Source organism: Emiliania huxleyi, assembly GCF_000372725.1.
Source record: "Emiliania huxleyi CCMP1516 chromosome Unknown EMIHUscaffold_17, whole genome shotgun sequence".
Classification (NCBI taxonomy): domain Eukaryota; phylum Haptophyta; order Isochrysidales; family Noelaerhabdaceae; genus Emiliania; species Emiliania huxleyi.
The window spans coordinates 90865-106438 of record NW_005200881.1 but is presented as its reverse complement, the minus strand read 5'-3'; the positions used below and the strand labels follow the sequence as shown (position 1 = coordinate 106438).

Sequence of the window (15574 nt, the reverse complement as noted above, 5' to 3'; positions counted from 1 at the left end):
CCTTCTCGGAACATTCCCCGTAGGCACTGGGACCGCTTCACGAAGCTCTCCCTCGACAAATACCCGACCGCCGGCCTCCGGGCGCGCTTCTGCTGCGGCGGGTGCGCGCCTCTCCTCTCCCCACCTCGCCTCTCCTCGCCTCGCCGCTCCACTCCTCTCCTCTCCTCTCCTCTCCTCTCCCCTCCCCTCCCCTCCTCTCCTCTCCTCTCCTCTCCTCTCCGCTCCTCTCCGCTCCTCTCCTCTCCTCTCCTCTCATCGCCTCGCCTCGCCATGCCTCTCCTCTCCCCACTTCGCCTCTCCTCGCCTCTCCTCTCACCTCCCCGCTCATCGCCTCGCCTCGCCTCTCCTCTCCTCGCTGCGCCGCGCTCACCCGAGGCCCCCTCTCCTCGCTCCCTCCCCCACACCCTCTCCCGCGCGGCGGTCGGTCTCGGCAGGTGCACCAGCAGCGAGGCCCGCATCGAGAACCTGAGCTACCTCAACCCGAAGTCCTATCTCTTCTTCGCGTCGCCTCCGCCCAACCTAGGCCCGCGAACTAAAGCCCTCTCCGCGCCCTGTCACAACACCTCATACGCCTCATAACACGCATCATACCAGCCCCCGCCCATGCTCGGCTCGCCCCGGCCACCACCATCCCCACCGAGTTCGCGCAGGCCCAAACTCGCACGCCGACGTGTGGGCGCTGATGAACCCCGACTCGGAGGCGGCCAAAGCGGTGCGCGAGGAGGAGCGCCGTAAGGCGGCGCACGCGAAGGTGCAAAACCTGATGATGACGCGGGGGAAGGTACCCCCCAAGGTCATGGTCTGAGCAGACCAATGGGCACGCCCTGTGCGATCGCTGGATCGCGGGCGCGGCGGGCGTGGCGGCTGGCGGGCGCGGCGTGCAGCAGAGATGAGAGAGGTCCGGTGACTCGACACACTCGTGTGTGATTGTGAGAGCCGCCATGGAGCCGCGCACATTAGATACCGTAATGACATTACGGCTTAGTTTATACACTGTACGTGAGAGTGTGACGATTTGACACCTCGTCTCCGTCGCTTGTGTGTGACACCTCTACCTCTTCAGAAAAATGGCGAGCGCACAGACAGACCCAGTCCGCGCACCCAGATGGCCCGGCGCGCACTGACATACACAAACACCACTAAGCGACGTTCGTCTCACTCGCTGTCAGAGTCAGAGCTTCCTCCGGCGTCGTACAAGCTCTGCCCCGCGCCAACCGCTCCTGTCGCCGCGGTCGCACCGTCTCGCGGCGCCGCGCACATGGCCCGCTGCTCGGCGGCGAGTCGCTCCTTGTCCGCCTTTGCCCTGGCCTCCCACGGCGCCTTTGCCTCTGAGTCCATGGCCCTCCACAGCGCCCCGGCAGCCTTGGCCACCTCTGGCGCCGACAGCCCGCCCCCGTGCTGCGACTGGATCGCCTCTCGCTTCTCGCGCAGCCACAAGAAGTAGGGCGTCAACGCGCGCCGCGGAGCCGCAGCCCCTCCGGGTGCCGCCCCGTTGCCACCACCCGCCGCGCCGCCCGCCGCCCGCCGCTTGTGCGGCCGTGCCGCCGCCCCCTCCCTGGGGGCCGCCCGCCGCTTGCGTGCAGAGGCGGTGGCGGGGGGGGCGGAGGCAGGCGCGGAGGCGGAGGCGGAGGCAGATGCGGCGGGGGCAGATGCGGAGTCACCACCGGCGGCGGCGGAGTCTGCGGCGGTCATGCCGACGGCGGCGCGGAGCCGCTCCGACGCGAAGCGGGCGAAGCGGTGCTCGAACTTGAAGTAGGAGGAGAGGCGCGCCTTTCATCTCGGGTGATCGCGGGTAACGATGGGGCATGTGCAGGGAGGGGGGGGGGCGTGGTGCAGAGAAGCCAAGAGAATGCTCTCGACGGGCCTCCAAGCAGCCAAGCCAGAGAGAGGGAGGGGGAGAGGGGTGGGGGAGGGGAGGGGGGGCTGGCGCCTGCGACTGCGTCTGCTCAAAGGCTCGCATCATCGGCAGCAGCTGCTCGTCCGCCTTTTGCTGCTGCCAGCCGAACTTGTGCAGGCAGAAGGAGCGCAGCCCGTGCAGGTCGGGCCTCCCCCACACGCACGCGTCGGCGTCGTACCGCTCGGTGGTGGGTCGGAGGTACGCCTCGGTGACCGCCTGCGGGGCAGGTCCCGGGCGACGTGTCGTGGACGCGTCCTCGCTGGTCGGAGGAGGGGCGTGGCGCGCCTCCGACGGGAAGTTGTCGGGAAGGACCCACCGCTGGCGCATGTTGCGGTGGCGGTGCTTGAAGCGCTTCCGCCGCTCCGCCCCCGCGTCCGCGCCCGCGTCCCTCTCGTCCTCGGTGCCGGGCCCTCCGCCGGGCGTCCAGGCGCGCACCCAGGCGCCGAAGGAGGAGAGGTCGGAGAAGGAGGAGACGACCTAGGTGCAAGCCAGGGCTCGCCTCGGGGACACCTCGGGGACATCTCGGGACAAATCTGGGGATGGACTCGGTAATCTCGCGCGAGGGGGGGGAGAGGTCGAAGCATGCTCGAAGCATGCAGGGCACGGGGCGGGTGGTGGGCGGGTGGCGGGCGGGGTGGGGCCTCGACAGTCTCTCTGGACCTCGCTGCTACATCTCTCGCCGCTCGCCTCCATCGCGTTGACGATGCCGACGCCGTGCACTCCGTCGGTGTAGTCGGAGCCGAGAAGCTGCGCGAGCTCGATCAGCCTGCGTCCGAGGGAGCTGGGAGGTGGCCGAGGTCCGCCCGAGCCGAGAAGCCTGCGCGAGAGCCAGCGGACCGGTGACGCGGCAGGGAGAGCTCGCTCTCGACGTCGTCCATCGTGTAGTGCTCCACGTTGCGGTTCGGCTCGAAGAGCTGGCGGTACACGTTGCGGCCGCCAAAGAGGAAGACGTCGTTGTCCTGTTCACGGGGCGCGGCGAGATGAGAGGCGGCTGCTCGCGCACAAGCCGCCGCAACGTCGTAAACCTCGTCCCTATCTCGGCTACAACTCGGCTACGTCTCTGCTATTTGGCAAGCCTCGGTGACCACGCCGTCGACGATGCCGTCCGCCTCGAGGGCGGCGCACTGCGCCTCTGCCTCCATTGGCGCGACGAGGAAGGGGACGCCTGTTCACAGCGAGGCGTGTGAAGAGACGCCCTCCACAGTCCAGCGCCGCGACGAGGGGGAGGGGCACCGAAGAGACCGAGAAGCGTCTTTGCGTCCTCGAGGTGCTCCTCCGTCACCGTCTCGGTGTCGCGGCGGGCCTTGCGCTGCAACTCGCGCAACATCGTGCCCTCCTGCAGGGGACGGGTCCGGCAAAGCTCACGCAACGCTCTCGCCTCGGCAGCTCGCCGCGCACACACGCTCCTTCTCAACCTCGCCAAGCATCTTCGCGCGAGCCGCCGCCGCAGCAGCCGCCGCCGAGGCCGAGGCCGCCGTCGCCGCCTCCGCCGCCTCCGCCGGCGGCCTTCGAGGCGTCAGGCCGCCTGCCGCTCCCGCCCCCGCCGCCCTCGCCGCGCGCTGCTCGGTCGCCTCCGCCTGCGCCGCCGCCTCGCGCCAAAACTCAGAGTCCTCCTCCATCGGGCTCCCCGCCCCCGCCCCCCCGCCCGCAGCCTCGCCCTCCACCGCCGCCTTCCCCGCCTTCCCCGCCGCTGCAGCCCCCGCCCTGGTCGGCGCCGGCGTCACCGACGGCCCCGCCCTCGCAGCGGCGTCCCAACTGCTGCCGCCCCCTCTGCCGCCCTCTCCGCCAGCCGCGGCGGCGCGGGCGCGAGAGATCGGCGAGTCAGGCTCCTCCTCCTCCTCCTCCTCCTCCTCCTCCTCCTCCCCCTCCTTCTCCTCCTCCTCCTCCTCTTCTCCCTCGCCCTGGCTGCCATTCGTGTCAAGAGGCTCAAGACCGCCCCCGCCATCCCCGCCGCCAGCTCCCTCGCCCCTGCTTGCCTGACCGCGAATGCTGCCGCCGCCCTCGCCGCCGCCCTCGCCGCCGCCCTCGCCGCCGCCCGCGACCCGCTGAGGCGACACTGCCTTCGGCGGAGGCAACACTGCCTTCGGCGGAGGCAGGCCCTCTCGCTCCTGCGAAGCGCCTCCCGCTGAATCAGACCCCTCAACCGCCTCCGCCCCCGCCCCCGCGTGCGTGGCCTCTGCGGCTGCTTCCCCCGCCTCCACCGCGTGCGCCGCCCTGGCCGCCGCCTCTCCAGCGACCCTCGCATGCGCTCCTCCACTCCCTCCGCCGACGCAACTGCTCCCGCCGCTGCCGCCTGCGCCGCTGCCGCCTGCGCCGCTGCCGCCTGCGCCGCTGCCGCCTGCGCCGCTGCCGCCTTCACTGCTGCCGCCTGCGCCGCTCGCTCTGACGGCGTGGCAAGCCCGCGCGCCTCTGCTGTCGTCAGCCTGCCGCGGTCTCGCAGCCTCGGCCTCTCGCGAGTACTCCTCGTCGCCCGGCGGCCGCAGCGCGCGAGACAAGCGCAGCTTGCGGTCCATGCGCCACGAGGAGGTCGAGGGCCGCGCCTGCTCGCGAGAGGCAGTCGGGTCAGTGTCCCCGTCCGCCCGCGCAGAGGAGCCGTGCAGGGCGGGGGTGAGCCGGGTCGGCTGCGGGCTGCGACGACTGCGACGGCTGCTCGCCCACACAAGACCGCGACGGCTGCTCCCCCTCACACGCGCCGGCACTGGCCAGAGCAACCGGGCTACCGCCCGCCGCGCCGCCCGCCGCGCCGCGAGGCGTCGGAACGTCTTCAGGCGGTGTGGCCTCCTGCTCCTGCTGCTGCTGCTGCTCCTGCTGCTCCGTCTCCTCGGCCGAGCCCCCCTCAGACGCGAAGTCCTCCTACAGGTCAGAGTGCTGGCGGGGCTCTCGAGGGCCCTGCGCTGCCCCTGGCCGGCTGCCAAGCGTCTCCTCGGCAAACAAGTCGTCGTCGCTGTCGGAGAGGTCGTCGAGCTGGTACTGCACCTGTGGACTCCGCACCAGCACAGTGGGTCTCCGGAGGCCGCGGGAGGGGCTGGACCACGCGTCTCTGCACCTCGATCGCAGATCGGCCGCACGCCGCCGCTCCTCCGACCGCCACGCCGCCGCCGCCGCCGCCGCCGCCAGCAGCTCCCTGCTCCCCGTCGAGGTCGATTGCGAGAGTGGGCGCAGATCCGGCCCCACCGCCGCCCAGCCCGACCCCACCGCCGCCCAGCCCGACCCCGCGGCTGGTGCCGCCGCGGCTGGTGCCGCCGCCCGGTCCGGAGGCGGGAGCGGTGGCGGCAGCGCTCGACGATCCGCCCGCCGAAGCCATCGTGGCCGAAGCCATCGTGGCCGAAGCCATCGTGCCGGCGTGCGGGTGCGGCAAGAGAGAGGCGGCCTTTGCCGCCGCCAGCTCCGGGTCGTCGTCGTCGTCGTCGTCATCTACGCTGCCGCCTCCGCCGCCGCAGCCAGCGCCGCCACCAACACGGATGCCGCCTCCGCGCCCGCCGAAGCAGCCCGCCTCCCTCGCCCTCTGCCGAGGCGGGGCGGCCGCAGGCGGGGCGTGGAGCGGTCGCTTGCCTTCCTTGCGGCGGCGGGCGGCGGCGTCCTCGTACGAGAGCGCCAGCGCGCGGGCGAGCGACTGCTCCTCGGCCTCCTCCTCGCCTTCCGCCTCCGGCGCAGCAATGCCCGCGCCGCCCGCCTCGCCCGCCTCCGGGAAGAACCCGCCTCCCGACGCCGCCGCGCTGTCCGCGCTGTCCGCATCGCCCGCACCGCCCGCCTCCGGGAAGAACCCGCCTCCCGCCGCCGCCGCGCCGCCGTCTGCCCCGCCGTCCTCTTCCCAAAGCGCCGCATGCGCAGAGGCACCGCCCTCCTCCCCCTCCTCCCCCTCCTCCCCCTCCTCCCCCTCCTCCCCCTCCTCCCACAGCACGTCCTCCGCGGGTCCTCCTCCTCCTCCTCCTCCGGTGCGCCGCAGCACGTACTCGCGGGACGAGTCGCCGATGATGCGGCGCCGCGACTGCGCCGCCTCCTCATTCAGCGACTCGCGCAACTTGTCGACGCGCGAGACGACCTGTGGGGGGGGGGGGGGGAGGGGGGCGAGGCTGAGGGTGAGGGTGGCTAGCACTAGCACGATGGCGCCAGCCGAGGCGCCAGTGCGAGGCGCTGTGCGAGGCGCCAGTGCGAGGCGGCACGCCTTGGAGACCTCGACGTAGTTTTCGAGCTGCGCGTGGCTGAAGGAGACCATGTCGTGGTCCGCCCGAACGAGCTCGTCCCTGCGCCGGTTCCGCTCGGCGAGCTTGATCTCGTCGAGCACCTCGAACTGGAGCGCCGGGGGAAGCCGCGCTACGGCCGCCTGCAGCGAGCGGGGGAGGGCGGTAGTGAGGCGTGGCACGTCGGGGGAGCCGAGGGCGGCGGTGGAGGCAGAGGCAGAGCGCGGCAGAGCTCGGTGTCGCCTCGTCGAGATCTGCTGCCCGCGGGACGACGACGGAGCCGAAGGCGGCGCGCGCGAGGGCGGAGGCGGCCAGGTTGCCTATTCGGCGTCCCTCGCTGCGCGGTCAGACGCCTCGCCGCCCCCAGGCGCGAGAGGGGGCAGCGGAGAGAGCGAGAGGGGGTAGCTGCCTGAGGCGAGGCGCTGTCCTCCGTCCTTGACTGCCGCCGCCGCCATCACGTCCGAGAGCGTGAAGCCGGAGCCGACGCCGGTAGACGGCGCCGCCTCCTCCCACTCCTCCTCCTCCCCCTCCAGCGACGCAGCCCCCGCCCCAGCCCCGGAACCAACACCCATACCCACCCCGCCTCCGCCGCCCATGCCAACGCCAACGCCGCCGCCGTCGTCCTCGACTGCCAGCCATCCACCGCCCCCCTCGTCGTCGCTGAACTGGCCCAGGTCGTCCACCGAGCTGCCTGCCGCCGTCTGCGCCTGCGCCGCCGCCGCGCCGCCCGCCGCCGCACCACCCGCCGCCGCGCCGCCCGCCGCCGCAGGAGCGCTGGCGGTGCGGCCATTCGCTCCGTCTGCTGTGGCAACGCCGTGCAGGATGTGGCGGCCCTTCATCTGGTTGAGGATGAGCCGTTTCGCCGTCCGCTCGAGCGACGACTCCTGCCGCTGCCGAAACTCGCGCCGCCGAGCCACCGTCCGCTTCTTGATGGCCGGGGTGCCTGGCGGACGCGTCCCGGACGTGTCCGGGCAGAGTCCATGCTCGTTGGGCAGCCGCGCGCGTGCTCGTGTGTGGTGTTGGGCGTAGAGGGCTCGCGGAGAGGAGAGCACGCGGAGACTGTGGAGATGTCGTGGAGCGAGAGCGGAGATGGCAGAGAGAGCGGAGAGAGCGGAGAGAGCGGAGAGAGCGGAGAGATGAGGGTTGAGAGGTTGAGAGAACGGAGATGGTTGAGAGTGCGAGTGCCAGCGGCGCGCCTCCGTCAAAGACGAGGAGCGGTCGCACGTGTAGGAAGAGGAGCTTGCAGAGGCGGCGGAAGAGGCCGAGCTGCGGCGCGTTGTGCAGCATCTCGCCCGTCTCGACGTCGCGCATCGCCTTGATGAACTGGATGAGCCAGATGGAGGCGTCGACGGCGAGGCGCTTCCGCGCGAGCGAGTCGATGGAGCAGCGGCGGCCGCACGGCGCGAGCAGGTCCCAGAGATTATGAACGCCCATGAACCAGCCGCGAAGTGAACCAGCGGGAAGTGCCGCTGAATGAGAAAACGCGCGCGGAGCAGGACACTTAGTTATTTTACCGCGGGGAACTGAAAGACTGGGACGACTGGAAACAAGAAGACAGTGAGCCACCACAGGCGTCGTTGGCGCACATACTGAGCGGCAGCTGCGCTGGAAATAAGGAAGAGGCGCGTCACTTCATGCGGAAGCTCGACAAACACACAGCGAGGGCGACAGCAAGAGTTGAACGGGAGGCGCCGGACTCAAAAGACACCGCCACATTCCTGAGACGAGCGAGGGCAGCCTCCTTAAAGGCGAAAGGGTCTAGATTTGGGGCGCTCGCCGAAGAAGAGTACGACAAAATAGCGCCCGTGATTGCCTGCACGCTACCCGCACTCACGGACTCCATACCCGAAAGAAAGAGAAGGGAGCTCGCGGGAGAGGTGACGAGTGAACTACAGGTAGTGGGGAAGGCAGCCTCGATTGCCATACAGACATGGGTGCGAAACAACGACAAGACCAAGGCACGGGCAGAGGAACGAGAGAAGAATATAGGGTGGATAAAGCGCCTGTTCACGGCATGGAGGGTGAGCCACACCGAACGTACCGAGCGAAGAGCCGAGCGGAAGGAGGACGGGGAAGATGACTCCGAGGAGGACGAACCAGTGGAAATCCAGTTGTCAGATGTCACGATCCATCCGAAGGGGAACCCAGCGCCGGCATCATCCGTAGAGGCACGAGTGTTCGAAGAGAGAGTGGACCTGAGCAACAACATGACCTGTAGGCAAATGATCGGAGTGGGAGTCAGAAATGTTGTCCTTGCGCGAGGGGAGCTCGATAGACTCGAGGGGCCAGGATACGCCGCGAGGAGGACGGAGTTGCGCCGACAGGCGAAAGAAGCCGCGAGAACAAGGGACCGGCAGGTGGCGGCGTCGCAGGACGAGGCAGAAGAGAACAACGCGTCAGAGGAGGAAGTGACAAGGGAGAGAACGACGAGGGTGGGACGACCGCGAGGTGGCATGAAGGTTGCAGCGAGAATCGGCGAGAGACTGCGAAGAGAGATAGGAAGAGGCAGACTCCCTAGGGTGGGCGACGGATAGCGCACCACACACCTCTCCTTAAAATCCCTGTGTGGTGGCGGCGTGCCGTCCTCCCATCCCTCCCTTGGGTTGTCTGTTTTCTTTCTTTCTTTCTTTTATTTTACCGCGCTGGTGTCCAGTCCGAGCCTGGCTGTTCTTCACCTTCCTACCCAACCTAACCTAACCTGGGAGTGGTGCGACAAAGTCAAATCACTTTCTCTCTCTATCTCGAACTCGATACTCGACGTTCTCACAAAAAAACACAAACAAAAAAAACGGCAAGGATAAACTCACTCAATGATTCCACGACAAAGAAAGGAATGGACATACAGCGCGGCTGGCCATCTTCGTTTCTTTTTACGCACGAGGAGACTGTGGAAGAGTCCAAGAGACCAGTGCAGGGTCCACTCCCGTTCGCTTCATCTCATCTGCGGGCCCACGCGCACACTCGAACTGGACGGCGGCCGCCCGAGATCGCCCGCGCCGCCCGTGCGCTCGCTCGCCGCCGCCGGCTCTCTCATCAATCAGTTCTCGGCGCACGGCCAGCTGGGCGGGACGCGGCAGAAGCGGATCGTCTCGTCGGGCCGCGACTCGCCCGCCTCGAAGAGGACGCCTAGGAATAATCAAGGTATTTAAAGGAGACGTGCGTCAGCGCTCCTCGCTCGCCTTGAAGAGGACGCCGACGCCGCTCGCCGCGCCGCCGAGCGCCTCCGCGCAGCTGTACGCGGCGGGGCCCGCGTGGATGGTGAGGGGCGGGGCGGCCCAGTCGAGCCCGTCGGGCGAGAAGCGGAGCTGCAGCGTGTGCCTCCCCTCCCAGAAGGCGGAGCTCCTGCGCCCACAGGGAGGGGTGGGGGAGGGGTGGGGGAGGGGTGGGGGGAGGGGTGGGGGGAGGGGTGGGGGGAGGGGTGGGGGGGGAGAGGAGAACAGGAGAGCAGCTTCGTGCCGAGGGGCGGCGCAAGAGTGGGGGGGGGGCTCTGCGGGGAAGGGGGAGGGGGAGGGGGAGGGGAGACGCGCGCCCCTTGGCGTGCCCCCGGCCGCTGAGCTTCTTCCGCAGGAGGCTGTAGAGCTCCTCCCTCCAGAAGCGAGCCACCGACCCGCCCAGGCCGAGGGCGGACGCCTTGCCCGCGGGGCCGCTGTACAGGACTCCGCCCGGGACGGCGAGGAGGCAGGCGTGGCAGCCCGCCGGCAGCGGGTCGGAGAGCTGCTCCTGAGAGCGAGAATGAGAGACACGCGTGAAAGGGAATGGAGCCGGAGCTGTCGCACGGCGGGAAGGGGGGGATGAGCTCTCCGCGTGGCCCTCGTCCTGCCAGCTCTCTCCCCCGTCGGCGGAGGCGGCGAGGCGGCGCAGGCCGTGCCCCGACACCTGCCTCATGTTGAGGATCAGCCGCCCGCCTGCAGGGAAGGCTCCGGCAAGGCTCCGGCAAAGGTCTGAGAAGGCTCCTCCTCCTCCTCCTTCCTCCTCTTCGTGCGCACGGTGGACTCACAGTTTGCCTCGGCTCTCTCTCGGCTGTCTCTCGGCTCTCTCTCGGCGCTCTCTCGCCGACGGAGGCGACGGTGGACTCGTTAGTCTCGGCGGCGGGCGAGGCGCCGCCCTTGCGGAAGTGCTCGCCGTCGTCGCTCAGGACCGTGTGGCTGCGCAGCTCGAAGCGGCTGCCGAGGAGGCCTCCGAAGGTGCGCACCTATGGCTCAGCGTCCAATGCCTGATCTTGCATCTTCTGCTCCCAAGGAGTCCGCCTCCAGGGTTGTGGAGGCACGCGCGTGGTTGCACGGGAAGACGAGGCGTCCTCCCTCCGTCTGCACGGCTCGGCCGGGGCCCGTCGCGTACCTGGGGAGGGAGGGAGGGGAAGCACAGCCTCGAGGGGCGGTGCCGACGCACCAGGCCGGGAGAAGTCCCACACCACACAGCGGGAGGGCGGAGTGGGGTGCACTGTACCGCACCACGTCCAGTCGTCCTCGCTGACGGCAGACGTGATCTCCGAGGGGGAAGACCACTCGAGCCCGCCGTCCGAGCTGAAGAGGACAAACACACGCCGCCGCCGAGCGTGCCCTCGCCAGATGGCCGACTCGTGCGCCTAATCTCGCGTGATCTCGCGTGATCTCGGGTGATCTCCTCCCTCCGACTCGCGCAGATGGCCGACTCGTGCGCCGAGCCGTCGTTGACAGTGACGAGCAGGACGATGCGGTCGCGCACCGCGTCGTACACGCAGCACGGATTTCCGACCGTGGCACCCGCCATCTCTAAGCCGATCTCTGCGCCGCTCGCGACGATTCGCAACGCCGACCACGTCGACCCACCGTCTGACGAAGAGCGGGCGACGACGCGCACCGAGCCCGAGTCGGCCCGCTCGAGCCGTTCCTCGCAGAGCGCGAAAAGCGTTCCATCGGGTAGGCGTAGCAAGCTCGGGATTCGATACATGCCGGAGGGCGCGCCATCGCCGAATACCACGACTTGCTTGAGCGACAATATGCGAGACGGTGGCCGAGGCGAGACTCTCCGTCGGATGATGATCTTCAAAGCGACGTCGAGCATCATCCTCGGCATGCAGCGCGCCAGCTTGGCGGCCACGGACCCGAAGAGCGCGCTCATGGGCCTCGTCGCCCTACACCGCGCTGCCGAGGAACCCACCCACAGCCGAACAACACACGGACGGGGGGGGGACAGGCGAGATGCCAGCTCCCGCGCTGCAAAAAGAATTTTGCGGTCCGTCAGGCACGGCAATGCGATCACGCCCCTCGCCTTAAAATCCCTGTGTGGTGGCGGCGTGCCGTCCTTCTCTTCCCCCCTTTCTTTCTTTCTGCACGGGACTGGTGCGAGAGAAGAATCTCTCTCTCTCTCTGGTGCGCACTGGACAAACAAAACCTTCTCTCTCTCCGCACTGGCACTAACACAGGCTGCTGCTGCTGCTGTTACCTCCGGTCCACACGGGTACTCCCGTGCTAGGACAACAAGGCCCCACGGTACACGGCGTCTCCACACTAGGCGAGTCACACATGTGTCGTGATTGGGATCAAAGCGCTGACTGTAGACTAAGCTCCCTCGCACACACTGGGCACGGTGGCAGACGCCCAAGGGGTGGGCGACGGCTAGCGCACCACACTCCTCTCCTTAAAATCCCAACAATATGTGGTGGCGGCGTGCCGTCCTCCCATCCCTCCTCTGGGTTGTCTGTTTTCTTAAAATTCTTTCTTTTACTGGGCACGGTGGCGGCGTGCCGTCCTCCCATCCCTCCCTTGGCTTATGTTTTTTCTTTCTTCACTGGGCACGGGACTGGCGCGCAAAAAGAAACAAAAGTCCCTTGCGTCTGTGCTTGGGGTGATAAGGGAAGGTGGCGAGCGGGTGCGTGTGGCGCTACGAGAGTAGAAAGAGAGAGAGAGAGAGGCAATACCAGCAGCAGTGTGGTATCGGACACGGCTCCGGGCTCTGATGCTGTGAAGGTAGCGGGTGCGTGTGGCGCTCACCTCGGGAGAGACTCTCTTCCACCTCCTCGGTGTGCAGCAGCGAGCCAGCGAGCCGAGGGTGCCTCCCAACGCCGCGCAAGTACCCGTTTGTGACCTCCCTTTTTGGAATTCTTCTTCTTGACTTCCCCGAGCCAACACGGCGAGACCGGCTCCGGGACGCCGGCGTTTGGCCTGTACCAGACGTTCGAAAGTTGGTCGTGTCGCGCGAAAGGAAGAAAGGAAAGTTGCGCTAAAACCAAAACGGCGCGTCCTGCATGGAATTCTCCGCATGGCCGGCATCCGAGAGAGAGCAGAGATTTGTTGTTGGCATCCGCCTCCCAAGGTCCCAGTGGCAGAGCCCAGCTCCACGAGTTTGCCGCTTGAGCCGCTGAAACGACAAAAACAAAAATCTCTCTCTCTGAAACGCGAGCTGAACAGCTGCTCTTCATGGGACATGGCATCGAACGGGACACAATCTGAGAGAGATATTTTTAGCAATACCAAACAACAACAACAGGTATTGCAAAAATCTCTCTCTCTCCAAACAAACAACAACTCTAAACACTCACACGCTTTGAGAGAGATTTTTAGCAATAACAAACAACTCTAACACTCACACGTCATTTGGGGCCTGGAGCCCTGTTCACGCGCGCGCGAGACGTGCAAAAAGAAAGAAAGAAAACAGACAACCCAAGGGAGGGATGGCGAGACGTGCAGACAGGGTTGCACGTTCTTTTGGTTTTGCACTTGGAGCACTTGGAGTGCAGTCAGTAACCGCACATCCAAGGCCGGGGAGCTAAGAAGCGCACCCAGCGGGCCGGATGATTGGCATCGGGTTACGGGCTAGAGAGTTTTCACAATCTCTGCAAGAATGGCTTCGGCCATGGGTGACCTCCTGCTTCCTCCTGACCCGAGCTCAGATGGCGGCCAGAGCAGAACGTGCCCAGAAACGGTGCAAAAACGGTGCAGCAAACGGAGGCTTGAGAACGGCGTCTCATGAGGGCGGTCTCGAGCCTATTTCTGTGATCTAATACGTACACGTCTATGCTGTCTCTCGTAACCACTTCCCCGCTCGCCCTATGGTTCTGGCAGACTGCCACACCACCACCACCTCCACCGCGCCCGCCACCGTGGTGGTGGCTGCCTCCGCCGAGTCCGCCAAGCCGTCCGCCGGGACCGCCCACACCGCCAGAGCCACCTCCTCCAATCCATCCTTGGCCGCCCAAGCCACCGCCGCACAGCCCGCCCCCGAAGCCTCCTGCACCCCCCTCGGTGCCCCCTGCGCCGCCGCCATCGCCGCCACCGCCATCGCCGCCGCCGCCATCGCCGCCGTCGCCATCGCCGCCGCCGCCATCGTCACCGCCGCCGCCGCCGCCCCCAAGCCCTATCGACTGGTACACCGTCTACACTCGCACGGCCCTAATGGCTTTGCCCGGGCCCGTCGCGGAGAGGAGCGTCCAGTGCGAGGCCGCGCTTCGTTTGAACGCCCCATCGTGTGCGTGTGGCATTGTGGGCACGGAAGGTGGGCACAATGGGACCTAATGCACATCCGTGACACATCTCCACACCCCGCCAACCTGCCCAGGTACGTGCTGCCACGCCAGCTGCGGCACCTGCGGCGACTCGCCAAGTGCCTGCAACGGCCTGGGCGGCCAGGCATCTACAGCATCTGCTGCGCATTCCTCTTTTGCATTCATTATCATGACATGATGTTGTACTGTGCAGGACATCTGCTGCGCCTCGCGCATCATCTTTCGAGCGGCGCCGTGCCGCCTGCCTGGTGCGGAACACTTCCACAGGCACAACTTGCGACACTCTCTCGCCGCGGCGCAGCACCCCGCCCCGCCCCGACACAGGTGAAGTCGGATGCGTCGTCCAAGCCTCGCCGCCGCTACCGCCTCCGCCGCCGCCGTCGTCACCGCCGCTGCCTCTTCCGCCACCGCCGCCGTCCCTACCACCACCGGCACCGCCGCCGCCGCCGCCACCGTCGTCACCGTCATCGCCATCGCCGCTGCCTCCGCCGCTTGGGCCGCCGCCGCCGCCACCGCCGTCACCACCGCCGCCACCGCCGCCGTCCCCACCACCACCGTCACCACCGCCGCCACCGCCGCCGTCCCTACCACCACCGTCACCGCCGCCGCCGCCGCCACCGTCGCCACCGTCATCGCCATCGCCGCTGCCTCCGCCGCTTGGGCCGCCGCCGCCGCCACCGCCGCCACCGCCGTCACCACCGCCGCCACCGCCGCCGTCACCGCCGCTTGCGCCGCCGCTTACGCCGCCGCCGCCGCAGTCTCCGACGCTGCAGGATGCACTGGCGCTGTGCGAGTCTGGCTCCGGCTACAGCTTTGAGTGCTACCTCGCAAACTATGCCGGCCTGGCTACTCATGCAGCCCACGACCCACAGCAGGGACCACAGCTGGCGCGCCGCCACTTTGAGAGGCTGTCTCTTCTAGGAACCTTCTACGAACCTTCTAGGCCTTCTAGGCGCGCCGCCACTTTGAGAGGCTTGGCTACGCCGAGGGACTCACATGCGCGTGCGCCTCGCCGCCTCCCGCGACGCCGCCACCGCTCACGCCGCCGCCACCGCCGCCACCTACGCCGCCGCCGCCGCCACCGCCGCCACCTACGCCGCCGCCGCCACCTACGCCGCCGCCACCGTCACCGCCGCCACCTACGCCGCCGCCGCCGCCACCGCCGTCTATGCCGCTGCCGCCGCTCACGCCGCCGCCGCCGCCGCCACCTACGCCGCCGCCGCCACCTACGCCGCCGCCACCGTCACCGCCGCCGCCGCCGCCGCCGCCGCCACTGCCACCGATCGCGCCACCGCCGCAGGTGCGCCCGGGAGAGGTGGATCCCCAGAGAGAGACCCCTCCCCTCCCCCTTCGCGTGAGAGTGCCTCGCCGGCGGGAGGGGAGGGTGTCATGGCGTCAAGGGGGATGCGACTAGGCGCCGTCGCTCTTCGCCGGCTTCGGGCAGGCTGGAAGGCAGGCGGACGCCTGGCTGGGGAAGTGGCTGGGGGACATGCTGCACCGGCTGGGAGTCGGCGACGCAGGCGTGCCACTCCGCTCCCCCGCCCCCTCGGCCCTGTAGGCAGTCGCACCCTGAGCTGTTCCGCTTGTGCGCAGACGTGGTGGGCCGCTTCTTCTCCCCCGCCAATTCCTCCACTCCGGAGTACGAGCGGGTTCGCCGCGCCGTGTCAGAGGCCGGTCGCTCTCTCGGCCCAGGCGTGAGGGGTGGAGGTGGTGGGTCGCTTTAGGCGGGAAACCGGCTGCTCGGCATATCTCTCGGCTTCGGCCTCGTCTGCTGGTCGCTCTGCTTGTGGCATGGCTTGTGGTGGCTCTGGCGCTGCTGCTGCAGGCATCGCCGCTACAAGGATTTTGTCGACGAGGGTGAGCTCGAGGAGATCTAATGCCGTAATGGTTATCGTCACGTATATCGTCACGTAGTGGAGAGGAATGTGCCGCTGTTCAGAATATGTATAAAAGCTTAAAGGAGTTTTAGCCGTATCAAATGAAACAAATCGTCGTTTAAGGTTTGAAAAAGTT

At 68.0% G+C, this 15574-nt stretch overlaps 4 protein-coding genes across 4 annotated transcripts; 1 reads left to right on the top strand and 3 right to left on the bottom strand.

Moving 5' to 3' along the window:
* Positions 1 to 1155: 1155 nt before the first annotated feature.
* EMIHUDRAFT_202521 (hypothetical protein) lies at positions 1156 to 3224 on the bottom strand (the record flags this gene model as incomplete). The annotated part of the gene is made up of 7 exons (XM_005784373.1): positions 1156 to 1342; positions 1938 to 2113; positions 2210 to 2374; positions 2558 to 2663; positions 2735 to 2856; positions 2983 to 3062; positions 3131 to 3224. 7 exons carry the CDS (start codon positions 3222 to 3224, stop codon positions 1156 to 1158), a joined length of 930 nt encoding a protein of 309 aa, XP_005784430.1.
* Positions 3225 to 4750: 1526 nt separating this feature from the next.
* Positions 4751 to 7512, bottom strand: EMIHUDRAFT_202520 (hypothetical protein; the record flags this gene model as incomplete). The annotated part of the gene is made up of 5 exons (XM_005784372.1): positions 4751 to 4880; positions 5485 to 5648; positions 5847 to 5918; positions 5994 to 6221; positions 7303 to 7512. 5 exons carry the CDS (start codon positions 7510 to 7512, stop codon positions 4751 to 4753), a joined length of 804 nt encoding a protein of 267 aa, XP_005784429.1.
* Positions 7513 to 9111: 1599 nt separating this feature from the next.
* Positions 9112 to 11178, bottom strand: EMIHUDRAFT_449468 (hypothetical protein; the record flags this gene model as incomplete). Its single annotated transcript, XM_005784371.1, has 6 exons — positions 9112 to 9204; positions 9272 to 9420; positions 9608 to 9798; positions 10136 to 10254; positions 10525 to 10638; positions 10713 to 11178. The coding sequence occupies 6 exons, from the start codon at positions 11176 to 11178 to the stop codon at positions 9116 to 9118; spliced, it is 1128 nt and encodes a 375-aa protein (XP_005784428.1). The 3' UTR covers positions 9112 to 9115.
* A 2717-nt stretch (positions 11179 to 13895) lies between these two features.
* On the top strand, positions 13896 to 15438 carry EMIHUDRAFT_99003 (hypothetical protein; the record flags this gene model as incomplete). Its single annotated transcript, XM_005784370.1, has 5 exons — positions 13896 to 14348; positions 14514 to 14861; positions 14976 to 15037; positions 15120 to 15210; positions 15286 to 15438. 5 exons carry the CDS (start codon positions 13896 to 13898, stop codon positions 15436 to 15438), a joined length of 1107 nt encoding a protein of 368 aa, XP_005784427.1.
* Between the last annotated feature and the right edge of the window lie 136 nt (positions 15439 to 15574).